This window comes from Peromyscus californicus, unplaced genomic scaffold, assembly GCF_007827085.1.
Source record: "Peromyscus californicus insignis strain IS unplaced genomic scaffold, ASM782708v3 Scaffold_17__1_contigs__length_78620276, whole genome shotgun sequence".
Lineage (NCBI taxonomy): Eukaryota > Metazoa > Chordata > Mammalia > Rodentia > Cricetidae > Peromyscus > Peromyscus californicus.
Genome location: NW_026294469.1, coordinates 41,214,629 through 41,236,818, shown reverse-complemented (window position 1 = coordinate 41,236,818; position 22,190 = coordinate 41,214,629). Strand labels below are relative to the sequence as shown.

General features: G+C 41.6%; 1 protein-coding gene and 1 pseudogene across 2 annotated transcripts; one reads left to right on the top strand and one right to left on the bottom strand.

Moving 5' to 3' along the window:
• Positions 1–1,725: 1,725 nt before the first annotated feature.
• LOC128113093 (40S ribosomal protein S3a-like) lies at positions 1,726–5,116 on the bottom strand (annotated as a pseudogene).
• A 919-nt stretch (positions 5,117–6,035) lies between these two features.
• Positions 6,036–20,735, top strand: Lox (lysyl oxidase). Of its 2 annotated transcripts, XM_052742181.1 has the most exons (7): positions 6,036–6,766; positions 7,089–7,197; positions 8,445–8,582; positions 10,392–10,548; positions 13,895–13,990; positions 14,518–14,633; positions 17,272–20,735. In XM_052742181.1, the coding sequence occupies exons 1-7, from the start codon at positions 6,142–6,144 to the stop codon at positions 17,276–17,278; spliced, it is 1,248 nt and encodes a 415-aa protein (XP_052598141.1). In that variant the 5' UTR covers positions 6,036–6,141; the 3' UTR covers positions 17,279–20,735. The 2 variants fall into 2 exon arrangements, with proteins under 2 accessions (XP_052598141.1, XP_052598142.1); XM_052742182.1 differs by lacking the exon at positions 17,272–20,735 and having other exon boundaries at positions 14,518–14,637.
• Positions 20,736–22,190: the final 1,455 nt, after the last annotated feature.

The following is a 22,190-nucleotide window of genomic DNA, read 5'->3' as shown; positions in this document are numbered from 1 at the left end:
TCATAGCCACACCACATCTTCTTTCCATTCTGTCTTCACCCCAAACACACAGATCACCTTCATATGTTCTTAGAGCATCATCGTATAGGACAAGTTCCATGGAATTCCCATTCCAGTGTTAGTAATTTGTGATCTCATGCTCCCCTTGGACTTCAAAGGAGAGCTGTGCACAACAAATTCATTTAAAGCAAGGAGATGCCTGTTGGGGAAATCGCAGATGATAGAGGTGCCTGAGATAAGAACAAGTGTCTTCATGATGCACCTTCCTGCATAGCAGAAGATCATGACTGGATAATGTGAGAATAAATAACTTTCAGGGTGATGGGCAGTGAGTGTGGAGGACTGTAGGGAGAGTTGAGGGGCAAAGAAGCCGAGATTCAGACCTTGCTGCACAACCTTTCCTATCACTAATAGAAACAACCCTGACACACCCTGTAACACCTACAATTGACTTTTTTTTTTTTTTTTTTTTTTTTTTTTGTCACTAGGCTGTCAACTAGCCCAATCAAATTACCTGGACTTCACTTAGGAATGATTTTGCCAACTGGCTGACACTTTATTTTTTTGGTCAATATAAACAAATTACTTTGACTGACTCACTGTGTTTCAAAGGTCCTTTCTCCTCACCCTGAGGTCCTTCCTCTCTCCCCACTTTTCTGTTTTGCTAGACTAGCATTCTTTATGTAATCTCATACGGAGATCCATTAAAGACAGCAGAATAGAATGCTTTTCTATTCCCCAGACTTCAATTCCACTTTTCCCTTCCTTAGGTGGCCCAAGGGGCTAGGTAACCCAGCCAGATATATTTAAAATTCATTCTTTCTGGGCTATTTCTAGCCAGTTTGTTTACTTATTTTCTTTTTTTAGTTCGGTCTTGACACACAGACAAATGTGTACCAACTGTCTACTTTTTATATTTGGGTGAATACCTGGAAGTGGCATGTGGCAGACAGCAAGGATGGAGAGAAAGGAGTGGAAAGTCCCTGTTAGCTTTCAAGTCCACTCACCGGTCCCCTTCTACTCTAATTAGAAAATGTCGGGGTTCTGTATTTCACTCTGTTACTTTTTCTGGTTATCTTTTCTGATCATCAATTCCTTCCTCCCACTCTCCCGCCCACTCCTCTTACGTAAGATGGCATAATTGCTTCTTTTCTCTAACATTTTCATGTGGACTTTCCGCTCCCTCTGCTTGCTTCCCTTCGATGTGTTAGGACTACAGGGTTACAATGAACTTCACACAAGCCATGAACTTCACTGAAGAACAAGATTCGAATGTACTTCCTGTGCCACGTACTTTTTCAATTTTATTTATTGGTGTGCGCGCGCATGCGCGCACGCGTGCAGTTGTCCACAGGGACTAGAAGAGAGCCAGATTCCCTGGAGTTGGAGTTACAGGTGATTATGAGCAGGCTGATTGGTGCAGAAAAACCAATCTGGGTTCTCTGGAAGATTAGGAAGTGCACTAAACCTCTGAGCCACCTCTCCAGTCCCCAAACAAAAGAATCGAGGCTCACACATTGGTTCTTTGGTTATAGAGTTATCGTTCTGGTTCTGCTTTACAGTTTTAACTTTCTGAATAATTCCATATCCTGTGAATATAAACTTACCTAGCAAATTCTGGAGGCACAGCCTTTTGACTTTTCTTTCTCTCTTCCTTTTTCACAAATAGGACCTTTTATTTGTCACTATTGGAAGTCTGGGTTTTCAACAGTTTCTTCGTATGCATCAGTTCACACCTGTCTCATCATCAGTAGTTTTTCCAGAACTTCCACCTTCACCACAGAGCGCCCTGAGTTTTCTCAATTCGAACTTGGGTTTCTTCTGCCTTTTTATCATCTTCTTCCAGATCTGGAGGACCTGCTGGGGCTGCACATGGGATGTTTTGCATGTCTGGCTGTTGTTGCGTTTTTTAGTGAAACCAACACAGAACAGAAGGAGCAAAGAACCATTGGTTGTCTTGACATCAACACAAGCTTCAATCATGGTCTAGTCTGCCACTTTTTGACCATGGAACACATTTTGTCCTGGGTAAGATCCATGCCATGGAAGTTAATCAGACATTTTTTTTTTTTTTATTTTGCCCTGAACAACTTCAGTAATTAGCTCGAATTTCCTAAATACAACTTTGTCACTCTGTAGATCAGCAAAGCTCTCTTCAAACACACGACCCTTGAGGCTATCAGATGAAATTCTGGTTCCTTGGGTCCTTGTGACTAGTGTTTTTCCAGTGTTTCTAAACTGGAACATAGGTGGAGCTTTCACATCATACCAGTCTTCCTTAGAAAATGGACCAACCAGTTTCTTCTTGGCTCCCGTCTTGAAGCCTTTCCTCAGGGGCTTGTTCTCACTGACTGCCGCCTTGCTGCTGCTCAGAGAGCCAAAGGGAAGAAGTACGCGCAGCTTGGGTAAGAACTTACTTGAGTCGGATGGGACTTTTATTTCTTGGTAGAAATAGAACCTTGCTAAAAAAAAAAAAAAGTGGGGGATGGGTTGAGATGATTCCCTCTTTTTTGTTATAAATCATAGATCTGTCCACAGAAAGCTGCTCTCTTGGGATCAACTGTTCATCTTACAAGAGCTGGGGACACCTTGATGCAGCTACAGTTACTGTCATCATTATAATTGCTGCTAGTATTATTTTTTATTAGTTTCAGCTTTGAGTGGAAGAAAACTGGTTTGTCTAATTTTGAAAAGCGTGGTTTTGCCTCTAAGAAAAGAGCACAATGCATGGCTACATGGCATCACCCCATGGTGGCAAACACTTCCTATTGTCCTCAATGTGGTGGCCACATGTTTTCTTTTCTTTTTCTCCCAGATAGCTCAGTCTTAAGCAAGAGAGTTTGGAGGAAATGAAAGAGGGAGAAAATGCACTTTTTTTTCCCCTTTTATGGCATTTAGAGTGTGTGCCAGTGGGTTACATATCCCCCACCCATGAAGTTGTGTGTATATGTTCATATGTGTGTGATTAATAAAGAAAATAAGCAAAGTGCATTGTGATTGTTCTGGGCTGTTATTTCTGTTTTCATGAACCGGTTTTAAATCTTTTGAAGCAAACTGGGAGAAAATGATGAGCCTCGTCCGCTGTGAGCGTTTAGTGATCATGTTTACAAGTCACCTATATAGCACACTATCCTGCAAAGCATAAATGTGTGTATGAGATTCTGTAAAACAAATAAATGTGTAATGGAATTTCACTGATAGAAAATACTTAAAAAGTGAACATCATCTTCTGTAGGCTCCATGTTATACATACACAAAAATTACCCAATATTTTAAAGTCCAATTCGAGAAATTTTTTTCAATATTAATGGCCATAATGCAATATTGCAGTGATTGAATTGAAAATAGAATAAGTGGATATTCAAGAAAATCAGAGATTTTGAAACTTGGAAGAATACTTTGAAGAGGATTTGGATTATTTGTTAAATCTGACAAAGTGCTAAGAACCAGAAAAAATATGCAGAGAAGCATTTCCTTCCCCCATGTACCTCCCCCTCTCCTCTTTCCCCTTCCCCTCTCCTTTTCCCCTCCCCCTCTTCCCTTTCCCCTCCCCCCTCTCCCCTTTCCCCTCCCCCTCTCCCTTCTTCCTCTCTTTTCCTCCCCCTCCAACCAAGCAGCAGACCTGGAAACAAAGGCAAGCTAACTGAGATCCAGGACAAACTTTCTACCCTCCCAATAGGAGCCACTTTAATTTGACAGCCACAGCAAAGGTCTTCCCTCAGAAACCTGTGGTCAAGTGATAACTGTGCCCAGCCATTCTGTTCTGGAGGTAAACTGTTCATGGGCAGATGTAGAGCCTTTTTCAGATGAAAGGTAACGATACTCAATCTCTTTCTGTTTCCCCTTATAATGTCATCTGTCCATCCAAATTATAGACACCTTTTTTCCCCTTTTGTTCCCTCTATCTCTCTTACAAAGTCTAGAGAAATCCAGTAGTTAATTTTAATCCTTCTAGCCAGCCAGTAAAATGACAACTAGTGTTATCTTAGAGATGGTTTTGTTCAGAAAAGAATTCACTGCTGACTTGTGGTGAGTGAATTTGTACTTAAAGTTTATCCTCATCATCTAGGCTGTAGATTTACCACATGTGGGCAAAACTCTGTGTCATATCCCTTGGTGACCAAGGAAGGTACGTGGTCCATCTAACTTGACTCAAAAAGTCAGACTCCTTACCCTGGACTCTGGGTCATGTGATTTAACTAGCTGAAAGCCGCAGGCCAACCCCCTCTGTCAGTCAGGATTCTCCTGTGGCAGATGACAGAAACTGACTATGTTAGTCCACAAAAGATTGCAATAGAAAATCTGAAGGAAATGCTGAAGAGCCAGAACCTTTTCTAGCAGTGGGAGGAGAAATAATGTTCACCATGTGACCAACTTGACATTTAGATAGTTTAATTAGAACGAACTCAGATCTTGTGACCAGTTCGTGAAGTGAAGAAGTCTCATGAATGCCTTGTCAGTCCAACCTCACTACGGGGTGGTTAGAGGTTCTGGGCAGTTTCCTGAAGAACAGAAAGAAAAGGAAGGAAAACGGGTATCAAGCCGTCAGACTAGTAGATGTCCACCAAACCACCTCGTGGGGTGATCAGTTATGAAAACACGGAGTCTAAGAGGTGAGATTGAAGTGTCTAGACAACAGCTCAGTGATGGGACCAATAAAGTGGATACTAAATTCTGGCTTGCCTAGTAGTTTAAAAGGGCCACTTAGTAGCAATTTTTCTTTGAATTCAGTTCAGAGTTTCCCAGACCCTGAGTGGGATGTGAATAGTTGGTCTATTAAGCATCTCTGTCCAGTTACAGACTATCCTCCGACTCATTCTCCTGGCCAGCCACACCTACCGTCTTCTTCGTAGTGAACTCGGAACTCAAAGACTGTTTCTCTTAGAACACCTTTGTTTAGACTGGAAGAGGAATTAAAAGCTGCTGAATACTTTATTGAATTTCAACCTTTAATATTGGTAATTTGATTTTAACGTGTGAAGTCAAACCTCCTTACTAGACACAGGGGAGAAAGAGAAAGAAGTCAAATGAACCGTCTACTTGAAGATGTCCTTGAACACTCTCCTGCCCTTCTTCTAGCTTTCCCGTACACAGTAGGGATGAAAGAATTCTTCATCGTCACTTAAAGTGCAAATTGGGCCGGTTATTTGAAGAGAGAGAGAGAGAGAGAGAGAGAGAGAGAGAGAGAGAGAGAGAGAGAGAGAGAGAGAGGCTTATTCACTACACTTTGTTCCCTGTAAATTTTCACTTTGGTTATTAAAATTCTCACTGTAGGAAACAGATTTGTAACCCATTTCTCATATTACCTACAGCCAGAAAAACAAAATTTGATATCCTGGGGTTTATTTGCTGAGGGCGCTTCCCATAAAAGCGGGGTGAGTGTACGTTAGGAAATTCGTCTGGTTAACTTCTTTATGGATAAGCGTTAGTCACAACCTCCCCCATCCCAGCACGCACACTTTGGCCCCACCGCCCTCCCCACCTCTTGACTTCCCGCCTCTCCCGGGCTGGTGACCTAATAGCATTTTTCTTCATGCATATTTTGGCTTGGGCCCATGGCCTGGCTGCCTTCGCCTGTCTGAGTCTTTTGAAATTCCTGCATGTTCGGCCCAGATTAAGTCGAGTGTGTCTCAGGATGTGTGTTCCGTTTTGTTCTTTCCCCTTAACTCTCCCTGTGCAACGTGTCTGGGGAGGAGGGGAGTGGGGCGGAGAGGGGAGGAGGGGCAGAGTGGAGGAGCTGTCCGCCTCGCACGTTTCCAATCGCATTACGTGAACAAATAGCGGAGGGGCAGCGAGCGGGGCCAGAACGGCTTGTGTAACTGCAAACTTGTCAGAAAGTTTAAAATCTCTCCCCTTCTTCCACTCCAGACACTGTGCGCTCGCCGGGACCGACCGTCGTGCGCCGCTGCTCCCCGTCGTCGTCTTCCAGGACTGGGAAAGGGGGTGCCACGTCCGACGGCGGCCTGGGCTGGGGGGCAGGGTCTGCCGTCCGCCCTTGGCACGGCTCACTGCGACCCATCCCCGCGCCTCGCCCTCCTCCCGGCCCCGAAGAGGTCTCGTTCCTTCGCGGGATCTGAGCCCCGTCTTCACTCTCTCCCAGCCACGTCCTCCTCCCCGCAGAAAGGACTCGCCGGGAGAGCCATGCGTTTCGCCTGGACCGTGCTCCTGCTGGGGCCGCTGCAGCTCTGTCCCCTTCTCCGCTGCGCCCCGCAGGCCCCGCGGGAGCCACCCGCCGCCCCGGGCGCCTGGCGCCAGACAATCCAATGGGAGAACAATGGGCAGGTGTTCAGTCTGCTGAGCCTCGGGGCGCAGTACCAGCCGCAGCAGCGGCGACGCGACCCCAGCGGCGCCGCGGCGGCCCCGGGCCCCGACGGCAACGCCGCCCCGCAGCCGCGCACGCCCATTCTGCTGCTGCGGGACAACCGCACGGCCTCTGCCCGCGCGCGGACACCGAGCCCGTCGGGGGTCGCCCCCGGCCGTCCCCGGCCCGCCGCCCGCCACTGGTTCGAAGCTGGCTTCTCGCCGTCGGGGGCCCGCGATGGTGGGACCTCCCGGCGCGCAGGGAACCGGACTGCGTCGCCACAGCCCCCGCAGCTCAGTAACCTGAGGCCTCCCAGCCACGTAGACCGCATGGTGGGCGACGACCCCTACAATCCCTACAAGTACTCCGACGACAATCCCTATTATAACTACTATGACACGTATGAGAGGCCCCGGCCTGGGAGCAGGTACCGACCCGGATACGGCACTGGTTACTTCCAGTATGGTAAGCACCCCCAGGTTCACGAGAGGCACCTGGCCACCCTGGCTGCAGGTCGGTGCTGTCTAGACGTGGCAGACTGAGCGCGACCGGTCCCCCCCGATCCCGGCCGACCGGACCCCCTTAATTACCCCTCGCCCGCCCCGCCAGCTCTGGAATCTGATGGAAACCGCGCTCCTGGCTCCAGCAGCCTCTTCTTTCCTTTCCTTCCCAGCTTTGGAGTTCCCTGTTCTTCCACACACTCAGCCCCACCCAGCGGACTTGGTGGGCAAAGGGAGACAAAAGAGGGGACCTGGGGTCAGAGGTCACCTGCTTGTCTTATTTTTAGGTCTCCCGGACCTGGTGCCGGACCCCTACTACATCCAGGCATCTACATATGTGCAGAAGATGTCTATGTACAATCTGAGATGCGCTGCGGAAGAAAACTGCCTGGCTAGGTATGGATTTCCACAGCCTGGCTCCCATTTTGATCCTGGGATCACACGGGTGCCTAGTTCTGACCGCTATTCAGTGCAGACAAGGGCCAGGAAGTGGGACAAGGGCTGGGAAGTGGGACGTGACCTCCTGGGCATGCTGACTTGGATAGAGAGTTAATTTGGAATGTTTTTATGGGTGCCGCCTCACTGGGAGGCGCAAATCCGGAGAGGGGGGCGAAAACCCTTGTTCTGGAGACTGGGTCTTAGGTTCTTTTCCCAAGGTTTCTATTCGGCATTGGCGCCAACATTTTTCTGTAAAACAGGAGCTCAACAACCAACCACACAGGGGGAAAAGTAGAAAGGAAGCGCTCGCTATTATTCTCCGATGGTCTGGGGTGTGTTCGCCACGGTGGCGCCCCCCATTGGTAAAGACTGCATTCCACATTTCTTTCAGGCCGTGATTAACTGGGTTGTTTTGGTATGAGACCATGAGCAAGAGTTTTGTTTTCCGTCATTCCCAAAATAAAAATAGCTATTCTGGACTTGGAATTCTCCGATTTTGCTGCTGGCAACCAGCAGAGGGAGCATAAGATGCTTGTGTAGTTCTGGTGGTACCTTAAGTAAAATGGGTCACCAATGGTATTCCAACCCAGACCTACAAAAATATAGAAGCATCTCAGAAGTGTTTATACGAACCTTTATTCCACGTTGGCTTTTTTTTACAACCGTCAGGCTAAGGGAAGAAGAACTTCAAGCTCATTTTCATTCCCAAGTCTTGCATGATCCACACCACTGAGTGCTGGAAGACAGTAGAGAGGCGCTCCCTGTCTGATGGTAGTCAAGTGTAAAGCTATCTATCTAAAGCTAGCGGTCCTATTTTAGAGTGTTTCTCCACTTACTATTTTAAATCTATCAATTTATTAATAGATGTATATGGATCTTTTTGGCGTGTGATCATTACTATAGCAATTTCATAGTTTTTAGATGCAGAGTGTATCGTCAATAATTTTTTTAGTGTAAATCCTAATTTCAAGCGTTGTAGGTTTTTACTGCTGTCCTTCATTCACTCATTCACCAGGTAGTCGCTATGTTTCTATTCTTCCAGAACTGGATGGGAGCTCAGGATGGTCTCTTTGAGCTGAGAGGCTAGTTGGGGAAGGGGAGGGATGCCACTGCAGTGTAAAGGTGAGCTGTTCTTTCTAGTTTTGTTTTTCATCGGTATTCACTGGATCTAATGTTTGTTTGTTTGTTTGTTTCTAAACTCACAGCTCAGCATATAGGGCGGATGTCCGAGATTATGATCACAGGGTACTGCTACGATTTCCCCAAAGAGTGAAAAACCAAGGGACGTCTGACTTCTTACCAAGCCGCCCTCGCTATTCCTGGGAGTGGCACAGTTGTCATCAGTGAGTGGACGGTCCTCTCAGTGCTTCTGGGACGCTCTGACATCTTTCAGATGATTCTTCACGTGTCTTACCTAAAGCTAGAGATTTGCTATTATTTGTACTTAGAACTTTTACTATACAGGTTGATGGTCATCAAAGAATGTTAAACGTTAAAGATGGCCCCTTCACCACCAAATCCCATTATCTTTTGAATTGGAAACTTAAGTTAGGTTCATTAAAAAGTGTGGAAAGACATAGCAGTGGCTGCCGTAGAATTTGCTATTAAGTAAAACTATCTGCTATAAATAAGATCATCTATGTAAATAGTAAATTTACAGAACTTATTATTATGTAAAAGTATCTTCTATAAATAAGATCATCTATGTAAATAGTAAATTTACAGAACTTATTATTATGTAAAAGTATCTTCTATAAATAAGATCATCTATTTACATAATTTACTATTATGTACAAGTATCTGCTATGGATAAGATCATCTACATGATCACCCGCAGCTGGTCAGCCTTAACAAGCATTTAAGAAAAGCACAGCTTCTTTTACCTAAAGGAGTCAGAAACCATCCTCAATGGAACACACATGAGACAGACTTGAGGAGCAGATCCACTTCCATCTTTTGAAAGGCCCATATCAGCCCCAGAGTGGTTGCTCTGCCCTTTCTAAATTTAAAGGTTTTAATTTTTAAATTACATGTGGTTACGCCATCATTTGCCTAGGTAATGTGCCCAGTTATTCAGTGCCAGGAAATCCTGATGTGTGGTCTCCTACTTACAGAAATTCAAACCCTTTCCCATTGTTGCCCCTCTCCCATGTAAGATGAGGACGAGCTCAGAAGTCTTCTACTTAATGAATAGAGAAAAAGCAGACTTTAGCTGCATAATTTGCATATTAAAGTAGAAATACTTTATTTTGAAATGAAAGTTTGTGCTATTTCAATAATAGTGGTAGAAAAACATGCTGTTGTTCCCCCTTGCATTTCCAAAGAGATTTTAAAATGTTGAAACTCTAGTTTCTAGACTCTCATAGCAAGCCCTCTCGAGTAAAGCTCTTGTTTGAAATCAGCATCCGATCAGCAACATCGGCAGTGGCGCCCAAAGAAATACAGGAGAGACTCCGCAGGATACAAGTGCAGATAATGAATTGTCTTTATAGATACTCTGTGGAAAGGAACAGATACTCTGTCCTTACCACGAAGTAAAGTTAAAAGCTTGCAATTTTGATACATTTATGTCCTTTCTGAAAAAAAAATAATCTAGCATGAATATCTCTTTAAAAAGATAAACTTGGGGACCAGGCATGGTGGCACATGCCTTTAGTCCCAGCACATGGGAGGCAGAGGTGGGTAGATCTCTGAATTCAAGGCCAGCGTGGTCTACAGAGTAACTTCCAGGATAGCTAGAGCTACACTGGGAGACCCTGTCTAAAACCAAGGGGGCGGGGGTTGAGCTGGGGAGATGGCTCAGTGTTAAGAGTACTTGCTGCTCTTGCAGAGGAGCCAGGTTTGATTTCCAGTACCCACAGGGTGGTTTGTAACCATCCATATCACATCTCCTGTTCCAAGGGATTCAAGCCCTCTTCTGACTTCCTCTGACACCAGGCATGTACATGGTGCACATATAACTTGTAGGCAATACGTTCACACACATAAAATAAATAAATCTTTAAAAAAAAAAAAACAAGAAAATAAACTTGCCCTGATTTAATTTGTGAGCATGACACCATTTGATTCATGAGACAAGGAGGTCACTTAATGTCCTTATTGTTTCCTCTACATGCCACTGACTGCTGTGTTTTTGTTGTGTGGGACATTAGACATTACCACAGCATGGATGAATTCAGCCACTATGACCTGCTTGATGCCAACACACAGAGGAGAGTGGCTGAAGGCCACAAAGCAAGCTTCTGTCTCGAGGACACATCCTGTGACTACGGGTACCACAGGCGCTTTGCGTGCACCGCCCACACACAGGTAGGCTGGCCCTCGGACATCAGGAACCCTCAGATATCCAGAGACTAGGAAAACAAAGTCATCTGCTATTTCCTTCCTCTCCCCCTCTTCTTTTTTTTTTTTTTTTTTAAAAATCCGTTGTTTCATTTTGAGGTTATCTTACCAACGCGGAAATTAATTGGGAAAAGGCAGATGACTGGGTGGTGCAAATTGCTTTTAAAGTGTTTCCAGCTGCCCACGCAACCCCTGCTGGTGATCACAGAAGGTCACTGTGGATCCTTGCTACATAACACAATGAAAAGTAGTTTCCTTTCTGCACACAAAGGAATGACTTGAAGCATCTGCCTTCATTCTGGGTTCTTTAATTGGCTATAAATAACTGCTGGCGACATAGAACTGTTTTCCCACCTGCAAAACCATTTTGTTTCCTACCTTCCTGCTTACTATGGAATAGTGCCTAGAGTTAGAACAAGGAGTTGAAGTCAGTTCCTTCAGAGTACTTTAAACAGCATCACGTCTAATAATGCAAATAAGAATAGAAAGACACATTTCTTTCTCCACACATGTACATTTAAACCTACAGCGTAATTGGTATCAGATGTCCTTTGGATGAATTTGTTTTTAATAGTGCTGAGCTAAGCACTATTGTATGTCTTAGGATTGGAAAATGTGTGTCAGTTAAAAGCCATGTCGGTATTTCCATCCAAAACCCTCATTTGTAAAAAGACATTATAATTTTACTCCAGCCCAGCTCTTGGCAAGTAGTCCATGAATGTACATTTACCCAGGGCACAAAGACATCAACAGCCGTCATCTTGGGGAGCAGATTCCAGGGTTGTGGCCGGAAGCTTTTTAGTGACCTACATGTGTGGACCATACTTCTTTCCTTTGGGCTTAGCTCATCAAAGTGGTTAGAAAGGGAAACAGTTATACTTAGCATAGGTTGGGAGGGGCAGGACATATGCTTTAAGTGAAGGATGTAACCCAACCATATATTAAGCATGTACCCATTCAGAGATTGCATTCTCATCCTGTGATCACCCCCAGAGAAGCTGGGGGCTCTTCTTTTCCCTATTCAGAAAATGACACACACTGATCATCTCATTCTAAGATGGAACACTTGGGTGGGGAGTTGTTCATGTTTCAGCCCCAGAGGCTCCCCTGTTTGCTGGGGAGAGAACTCTTCTTCTGTTCATCCTTCTCTGTACACGTCTTAACAATTCTTCACCAGGTTTTGCATTGTAAGTGATTTATATGTTTCTGTTTTTTTTTTTCAGTTGTCTCTTGAACAAATATCACTTAAAGAAAAAAATTCACACAGACCTCTAATGTTGACTTTTGTTAGTTTTGTTATACTAGTGTCGTGTTCCTAAATGTTTATGCATATAACTAAGTATAACTTATGCATATATATTATATATAAAAGCCACATGTTCTAAGACTACAAATTTACATACTAAATTCATGCACAACTAAAAATAGTCACATCATACTCATTGACCAAACGTAGCAAACCCGTTATGTTTTGCTGAAACCAAATAATGAATTTAGATAGTGTAGAATGAAGTTATATTTCCAATTTAGTTTTACATTTGAATTTGAATATTGAAATGTCTACTCACTTAATGGCCTGGGTAAACTTCAGGTATTTATTTGCAAGTCCAAATAAGCAAAGCTCAAAATTAACATATTCTGTGAGTGCGTGAATCATAGAGTAACAGTGTCAGCCATTAGTGCTTACACATACATATAGCGCTTTTAAGATTGTGTGACCTAGGCCGGTGTCAAATTCATGGGCTTAAATTGTTCTCCTGCCTCAGCATTCTGCACCTTTGAGATCATGGGTGGATGCCAACAGGGATAACTTCAGCATTTCTGAAACACTTATTCACTTAACAGTAGCATTACTTATTCCTATCTTCCTTGGGTATCTAATCCAGTGCACAATTTAGAGTCATATGTGAAACAGTAGTAATGGTAGTGGCAGCTGTTAGTACTGCTTAGTGTGTAAGGTGCCAGAATCAGAGAATGATGTGGTAGAATCAGACCAAAAGTTCTTCCTCTTGTATTTCCTATCCAACACATAAAATGAGAATGGATCAAGGTGGGAACTCAGGCAATTATGGTCCTCATTCCTGTGACTCAAGTGATTTCGAGTTGGCTTGTCTCTACTGTCCTGTGCTGTGGACAGCAAAATTGTTCACTCTTCCCAAATCCAGATGTAGCCAAACCCCCATCCCTAAAGCATGGTGAGAGGCTTTTGTTATCTTTGATGACCAAAATGACCTTAAGCATCAAAGCAAACTTGAGTGATGATCTTAAATGATACTTCTGAGTTCAAATGATTGTAACATATACTTTTAATCAACTTTGGATTATCAGAGTGAAAATACAACAGTTAAAAGTTCTCATGAAGAAATAAGAAAATAAAAAAAAAAAAGATATCCATCTCCCCCAGTGGGAGAAAATGTCTTCAGCCTCATGAAAGCAAGGAGCATATATTCTTGGCATTTTTCTCCTGGCAGCCTTATGAGACGCCTGTTGACTTGCTGATGTGAACGTTTTAGCATGTGGTCTGATGCAGTATTGACCAGTTTGGGCATATATCCATCCTTGTGACTCAACTAAGATTTCCCCGATTATTTGATGGAGGGAATGTGGTAGTTGAGAAAAGGTACCTGTTTACATAATCTTGAAACCAACTCAGTCATTCCCTAGCTGTTTGCCCTGGAATAAGTCATTTGACCTTAGTATGCCTCAGCTTCCTCATCTATAAAATGGAGATAGTAATACACCTGCCTTATGTAGTTGTGAGAATTGGCTTTATATAATATGTTTAAAACGGTTCTGGTACATAATAATAACAAATGTTAGCTTCTCAAGGGTGCAACTAGACTCTACCCTTGAGGAATTTCTGTAATATGATGAGTATGTAGAGCAGAAATGGATGAATGCTATAAAGCTAAACAGGACAAAAGACCATGAACATTCAGAATGTAGGAAGGTCATTGCAGGGAGGTTCACAGATAGGATATTGGAACTAATTTGCTATGAGACCTTTATTCCTGGTGTAATATCTTGAATTGTGGTGAAGGCTTATTTTGCTGCTTAACACTGTTTTCTACTGGTGACTTGTGAAATAAGACACACTACTTCATACTGCAGTCCCTATAAAGCCCTAGCTATTATAAGACTGGGAAACATGTGGTTCTCATTGGAGATGAAACAGAAGTATTTTTATGCCAAATTCTTCTAGGTACCAACTTAGGATTTAATTTACCAATAATATCATGTTTGTTTGTTTGTTTGTTTTAGCTCTGTCTAGCCATATGCTATAATTTAATTTTTACAACTTTGCTGATTTCAGGGATTGAGTCCCGGATGTTATGATACCTATGCAGCAGACATAGACTGCCAGTGGATTGATATTACAGATGTACAACCTGGAAACTATATTCTAAAGGTAGGAGCTTTGAATACATGTAATTTACCATGACAATTCAATACACTCCCTTTTTCTGGTTTCAAATATTTAATAATCATGGTCTTAAAAGTAACCAAAAATGCAGGGCAGTGGTGGCGCACACCTTTAATTCCAGTACCTGGGAGGCAGAGGCAAGTGGATGTCTGAGTTTGAGGCCAGTCTGGTCTATAAAGAGAGTTCTAGGACAGCAAGGACTAAACAGAGAAACACTGTCTTGAAAAACAAAACAACAAAAATTGTAATTGAACACCCTTCATAACAATTTTTAAGCAATCCAGAGTATGATGTTTTTAAAAAGAGCTCAGAGAAATTTACACAACTTCCTTTGTAATATAGACAGTGTTTAACTACATGCTTTACTTAGACTCCTTTTCTTGCTTTTATTTATTTAGCTGAGTCCCTTGTTAGCAATTTCACTGCAGCATCTCTACAGAAATAGGAAGAAATAAGAGTATGCATATAAAGATGAACAGGAAGTCGTTCACCATGCTATTTCTGTTGTCCAGGTCAGTGTAAACCCCAGCTACCTGGTGCCTGAATCAGACTACAGTAACAATGTTGTACGCTGTGACATTCGCTACACAGGACACCATGCCTATGCCTCAGGCTGCACAATTTCACCGTAAGTATTGTTTGGCAAGCCAAGTAATTTCTTTTATAAGGAACTTTGACTTGATATTAGCTGAAAGACTGGCAGGTGCTTACAAGTTTTGTCACCTAGATTTATACAGCACTGGTATTTCCTTTGCTTCTACTACCATACCTTCCATGCAAATAAAGCAAAGCAAAAATTAAATATATAGCCGGGTGGTCATAGCCAGATGGTGGTGGCGCACGCCTTTAATCCCAGCACTTGGGAGGCAGAGGCAGGTGGATCTCTGTGAGTTTGAGGCCAACCTGGGCTACAGAGTGAGTTCCAGGAAAGGCGCAAAGCTACACAGAGAAACCCGTCTCAAAAAACCAAAAAAAAAAAAAAAAAAAAAAAAAAAAAATTAAATATAGGATCCATGTTATTATTTTTGACAATACTAGAGAATGAGGATGCAGTAATGTTTTACTCATGCTACAGCTTGTACAGTGTTCACCTGGGAAGATATATTGTTTACCTGACAAGTTCTGTAGCAGTCCAGTCCAACAAATTGCTCATTAAGCAGTGTAAGTGAGCTTGTAGGAGCCACAGTCTTTGGCTTTCCTCCCCTTCCCCCATGCTCCCTGATGGGAATGCAAAGAAATTCAAAGCATTTTTCAAGGTACACTTTCATTTATTGGTTGCAAAATGTGTGTGTGTGTGTGTGTCTTCTCTCCATAATTCCCTGAGTCCTGAAACCAGTTTGTGAATCTTAAAAGGAATCTCAGCCCATGAATATTAAGCAGAAGTTCTTTAATGAAGGGGAAAGTACAGAAGGTTTGCCCGGTTGCTACCTGTCTTGCCTGACTCCTTTAAAGCTTTGCCTGCTTCATGTTATGCTAGTTGTTCCTTCCAAACAGTGAGAAGACCATGGGAATAACTGAGCATACATCATCTTTGCACTGACATTGCTGAGATACTGGTAGCTTAAAGGCACCATATTATCTCACACAAGATCCTTTTCTTATTTACATAAAGGAACGGAGTCAATCTGTACTTTACAAACATTATCATATTATTATAAATAAATGAGGCTCATGACAGTAAAGAGAAAATATTGGAAAATTACATTCTTCTGAATATGTCAATAGTACAGAAAACTTGCCTGGGTCACTGGACCACCAAGCATGGAGTTAGCCTCAGCATGGATAAAGGCTCATAATCTAAAATAACTTATCATAAAAATTAAAATGTGGTTGATTCTTTTACATTTTTTAATTTTTATTAACTCATTCTCTATTTATTTACTCACTGTCACTTTTCACTGTATATTTAAAGTCCTAACCTGGTACCAGAAAGCAATATTAAGATAGGTAGGTATAATGGAGACCTTGTAGACTTACTGTAGCAATTTCCAAGTATTCCATATAAATTTCTTTAATGATTGTATCCTTCCCTACCCCCAAATGGCCAGACTCTAATTGCTTGTTCCCACTATATCTCCGTGGCCAGGGAGAGAACTGCCACCTACAGTCTTCCACTCAACACTTCATTCATGAATTACTTTGTCTCTCAAGAAATAAAGAAGTGACTCTAGAACAGCATTTGAATTTGGCCTTGAAGGATCAGAACTACAAAAGCAGTGCTGAGGAAGGGCATGTGTGAAGGAGTCAGAGTCATGGGCAACTTCCTGGCAGGAGTGGATTGCAGGCAATGTTTGCAAAGGCAAACTCCGGTTGGGTTTGTCAGCTGTGATCAGATCAAAAGGACAAAAGAAGAGCAGGCTAAGAATTTGGATCTTCTCTCTGGAAGCCATGAAAAAAAAATCTGACATTTTTAGGAAGGGAGTGAAATGCACATAAAGCCATGTGGACAGTCTGATGGCTAAGTGTGTGTGACCTCATGCTGTCATTATTGGCAGTTCTCTCCTAACTCTAATGACATGCCACTGTTAGCTCACTGGTTGTTTCTCATGCTGGTCAGATATTTGAAACCATTCTGGTGGGATGTAAAATCCACCCAATAATTTGGTATGTTCCATTCATGGAGCCTTTTTCTCCAACTCTTCTCAGATGACTTGGGCCCTTTTTACTTCTGCCATGCTACATAACTGGGCTTTCTCCTCACAGAAACTGCTGTTTAGAAATTGGTGGTTTATGATTTGAATGCAAGTGCATTTTTTCCTTATATGAGGTTCTGTGATCAGCCTTTCAACATGACCATACCTAGTTCATGGTCTTTGTTCCTACCTCTACCCATTAATGCATCATTCTGCACCCAGAAGCATGCAGAGAATGACAAATGCAAGATGGCGCAGAAACCATGACTATGCCTCTTGGTGGACGCAGTACTCTTGTTCCCTGGAATGAACTCACCTGCTTGAGTGCTGGTTCCATAAGCTCTGCTTGACTTTTCCTTCTTTTAATGTTGTTGTTTGTTTGTTTTGCCTTTTAAACATCCAGACTGTACATCAGGCATGGACTCCATGCTATTGACATATTACGTACTCTTTTCTTCCAATCACTGTTAAATCATGTTCTAATCATAATTTTACATGATGATTATTGCTGGAGGCGGGGGGGGGGGAACTTGCTCCATTGAGTTTTGAAAAGGCTGACTAAAATGTTATTGGTTGTACTCATTCATGATATTATCCTGCTAATAACTTGTCCCATGTGTTCTCTTAATATAGGTATTAGAATGCAAGCCCAGCTCCCATTGGATAAAGCAGTGCCTGGTGTTTGGAAATATGAAAAAACATAGATTAGCTGCAGTAGGAAGGACTTACATATTTTAAAAGGCAAATAACAAAGGAAGTTTTGTTTGGACTCTTTCACAACAAATACCATAACTGGATTTTGAATGTTTAAATCAGCATTATTTGGGAAATTTTAAATACTTATTCATGCTGTTTTGTGAATTAATGGTGTCTTAAGTTTGTAGGTGCCTACTTGGCTCTTTCAAAGAACCCCAAATTTCTTGTCTTCTTTTGAAGTGATAGAGCAAAAGGAAAAATGGTATTTTAATGAATGAGCCCTAATTTGAACTGATTGTTTTCTAAAATGCAGAAACCAGTAAAACAGCAATAATGGGTTTATATCTGCCTCAATATAGATTAATTTAAAATGATATTCCTACTGTGTAAACAGGAGTGGATACATTTGGTGCTGAGGAAGGGTCAAATACATGACTATTGTTGTCACGAAATATTACTCTATAGCAGAGAGATGGCAATATATGTATTCAGATAGTTACATCCCTATATAAAATTATGTTTACATTTTTAAATTACTAGATAATTTTCTTTCTGTTAAGTGCTTAATTTCACTCTGATTCAAGTCAACTTCTGTTTTGGAATGAATTAGATAATTCCAAGTTTCTGGCTGATACTGGCTGATATTCCCCTCTCCACTTCATTCTTCTGTTGACAGATATGTCTAATGTGGCAATCTTCACATTACCATTGTGGGGATTAACAGCATAGGGAAACCATTTTGATGACATGTGTGATCAATGTAGAGCTGCTATGCCCTGCAGCATACTTTACTGTTAGCCAAAATTAAGTCACTGCTGACATAGAGATTACATGATGAATCTCTAACACTATAACCATCTTTAAAATACTGTAAAAAAGAATACTGGAAAACCTTCTGTGGATTTTTTTCAACTCTACTACACTTCTAAAATGTCCAACTATTAAGGGGAATGCTAAAAAAAAAATGAAATCATCCATAATAGATAACCTAATGTGTGCAACACAGGACCATCATCCTAGATTCTTCAGGAATTGGCTGTACATGTTTTTGTGTATCTACAAAAGACAGTTCCAAATTAGCAAAGCACATAGCATTGCATACTTGAGAGGTTGGAGAAAAAGAGGGAAGCAGGTGCTTTCTGCAAAAAAAAAAAAAAAACAAAAAAAACAGGACTGCACACCACCACGAGACCGCTGTGACCTTACTTCAAACTGTGAAACTGTGCAGCAGAAGGATTTGGAAACTCTTAAATTCAGAAGGTGCAGAAAGAATCAAGTTAGACTTTTTAAGTTCCTGGTGCTTAAGCTGAAGTTTTCCTTCATTCACCAGCGTTAAAATCTCAAGTCAGGTACCTCCTGTGCCAGAACGTATCAGGTAGACCTTTCTCAGCAAGCTGGAGCCATGCCTTACGTGTCACAGAGTTGTAAGGGTCACAGTCACTCATCATCCTACTGTACTTACTGATGCAGGAGCAGGAGAGAGAGGCCAGAGATGGGAAGTTGCTAGGGGTGGATAGCGCGGTACACATGATTCTTATCCGCCTGAGCACACATTTGCCCATAAGCACATGAAGACGTAACTCAGATTGAGCTGGTATCTGACCCAAGGGGTCGCTTCTTTGATGGACCTCCTTGCCTTAGATTGCTTTTCAGTTTTAAGACTGTAGAATGATCCTTTCAAATTATAATCATTCTGATGGAGTTATTTTAATATACGTGCTTTTAAAAACAAAACTAAAACTACTGTCAGTATTAATACTGAACCAGACTGGCATGCATAGATTTAGCATCTTGTCTTATTAAGATTCTTAACTCTATAAAAGAAAGTAGGCTAATAATACGATGTTTAGGTATTTAGGATAGTAATTTCAATGAGACCTTTATCTCTTTAGTCATCATTATGTGAGGTAAGCCAAGCACTTACCTAATAGACATTGGAAAACAGAAAGACCATCCCTTCCTTGCTAGGTATGAAAATTAGGCTCACCTTATTTCATTTTTTAACTGTTAAAAATATGTCTATAGAATTTAAAATTTAAACACTGCTACTTGTCATGGCCATACTTTATTTTTCAAAACATAAATTAAAAGTTATTAATTATATACATGTATGTATTTCTAATAATTAAAATATGTTTCAAATCCAAGAAATGTCTGCCTTTTAAAAGTAATTTGGACTTTTTGGTTGATTGTTTTTTTCAATTAAACGTCTGTTTATTCATAAACATTTCTTTCCTTTCCACAATTTTAAAGCACTTCAAAATGATTTGTAAGTAATGACTCAAGACTTCATGTATTTAACCTTTGGGCATCTGTTCTCCAAAGGACCATCAAGATCATTAATAATTAGTTGGTTTAGACAAATTAGTATACTAAACTCTAGATTTTTTAAAATAAGAGGTGAGAATGGCAAAAAGAACACCAAAGACTGAAAAGGAACTTGTTTTTACACTAATAAAGGCCGTGAAAAATAGACAGCAACACAGTTTAGTCTACCCTTTGCCAGCTACATAGTGTCGTGATCCTGAGACTGTGGATTCCATCTCCAGTGGGACCATGGCATATCCTGTCTAGCTGCAGAAAACCTTCACACTTTATATAAGAACTGAATTTACAATTTCCATCTAATTGTTCCCTGGGCATTCTTTATAACAGTTGTGTGCTGCTCTTTAAAGTAATGTTAGGCACATGTGTGCACATCATTCTTTATGCTCAGAATTTAGAGGAAATGGGGTTCACTAAAAGTTTTCCCCTACTGACCATTAATCTTCAGTAGATTGTATGAAAATACTAAATTCTTAGTCAGGAAATATTTTAGAAATCATTTTACTCATAGTATATTAAGTAACCAAACTATCCCTTTTGCATATGCCTCATATTTGAATTTACATACATAACATAAAAAAATCAACCATTTAAATTTCATTCCCAGAGTCCCAAAGTTCTAGGCCATTTTGAGTACTGATTTTGGTTAGCTTTCAAGCTGAAATGGTGCTGAGTTATCTGAACTTGAATGTAAAATGCATTAAGTCTTAGCTCACGGGATACAGACATTTAATATTATATATAATTAATATGTGCTTGCTGCACACTCGGTCATATGTCATTTGGTATTAGAATGTCTGTAATGAAGTTTTAGTTTCTCCCATTTTTTTTTCTGGAAGTTTTATTTGTCAAAACATTTGTAACTTGTTTGAGGAGCTTTTATTTCAAATGCCTAGCCACAGGCTTTATATTGAATTCTCACACCCTTTTTTATTATGTGCTGTAACTGCATGATTACATATAAAAATGCCTTGAGTAAATGATTTCAAGTGTCTAAAGTGGTCATTTTGTTACCTACAAATAAATGATCTGAATTTCATTTTTAGTTAAAACATTAAAGCCGTATGTATGGTTGATATTCTTGTCTAAGTGCCTTTTCTATTTTTGAAATTATAATATCATTACATCATTTCCCCTTTCCCTTTCCACCATCAAACCCCTTACCTTGCCCTCTCTCAAATTCATGGCCTCTTTTTCTTTAATTTCTTTAAATTGTTAGTGTTACACAGACAGACAGACAGACAGAAAGACAGACAGACAGACAGACAGACACACACACACACACACAGATTCCTAAATACATAAATACAACCCTCTCCCTCCATATAATGTGACCTGTATGTACATAGAGCTGACCACCTGGCATTGGATAACCAGTTGGGTGGCTTTTCCCAATGGAAGACGATTTCTCCCACTCTCAGCAGTCCCCAGCAGCACATAGTTCTTTCTCTAGGATTTGGACCCCACACGCTTTCACCTTTCCATGTTAGCATGTCCATTGGCGTCATCATTGTCAGGTCTTGTTTAGGTAGCCATATTGATGAAACTTCATGGGTGTAGCATCTCTGACGTTTCTAGGAAACACAATCTCACAGAAAACTCCCTGATCCTCTGGCTCTTACATCCTTACCACCCCTCTTCCACAATGACCCCTGAGACTTAGACACAGGAGTTTTGTTGTATCAGTTGTGACTGAACACCACGAGATCTCTTGTTCTCCGCATTTTGGTCAGTTGTGGTTTTCGGTAACTGTCTTTATCGAATGCAAAGAGAAGTTTCTTTGGTGAGGGACATGAACTACACGTAGCTGTAGGTGTAAGCATAAACATTCAGAATGTAGTTAAGAACTGTGATGGTTTGGTAAAATGATAGTGTTGTTCTCTAACATCCATGACTTTATTAGCCCCAAGTCCAGCTGGGTCCAGTGTCAAGAATGGTCTCCTTCTTGTTGAGTGGGACTTGCGTTCAGTTAGGGAGCTGATGGCCACTGCCAAGATATGCATGGCACTGTTGCACCCTAGGGTTACTGTGCCATGCTGGTTCTTGAGGTTTATAGTCATCATAGCTGGGTAGCACTTCTCTTCCTTGGAAGCTTGCATTGTGCCTTCTGGTTCCATAAAAGCTATTTCACAGACAGGGAACTTCAGGCCAATTCCAAGTCTCCAGAGAGTTGAAAAAAAATGCAGAAGGAAAGTTTGTAGCTACTAAAGGTTAGCTTATGAGGTTTAAGAGTAGACAATGTCTCTAATCACTAAGCACAAGACGGAGCAGAACGTAATCATGTATAAGCTGCAATAACCTGAGTAGACCACACAAGCTAACTGATGGAAGTGACTAGAGTAGCAACAGATTTTACACACACACACACACACACACACACACACACACACACACACACACACACACACCATCTAAGACTTTAAGAGGCGGGGGGGGGGGGGGGGACACTAAATGCTTGGCTTAGAAACTTCAAAGAACAGATGATACTCTTGTTACGGTTGTAATGCAACTGCTGACTTGTGATTGCAACA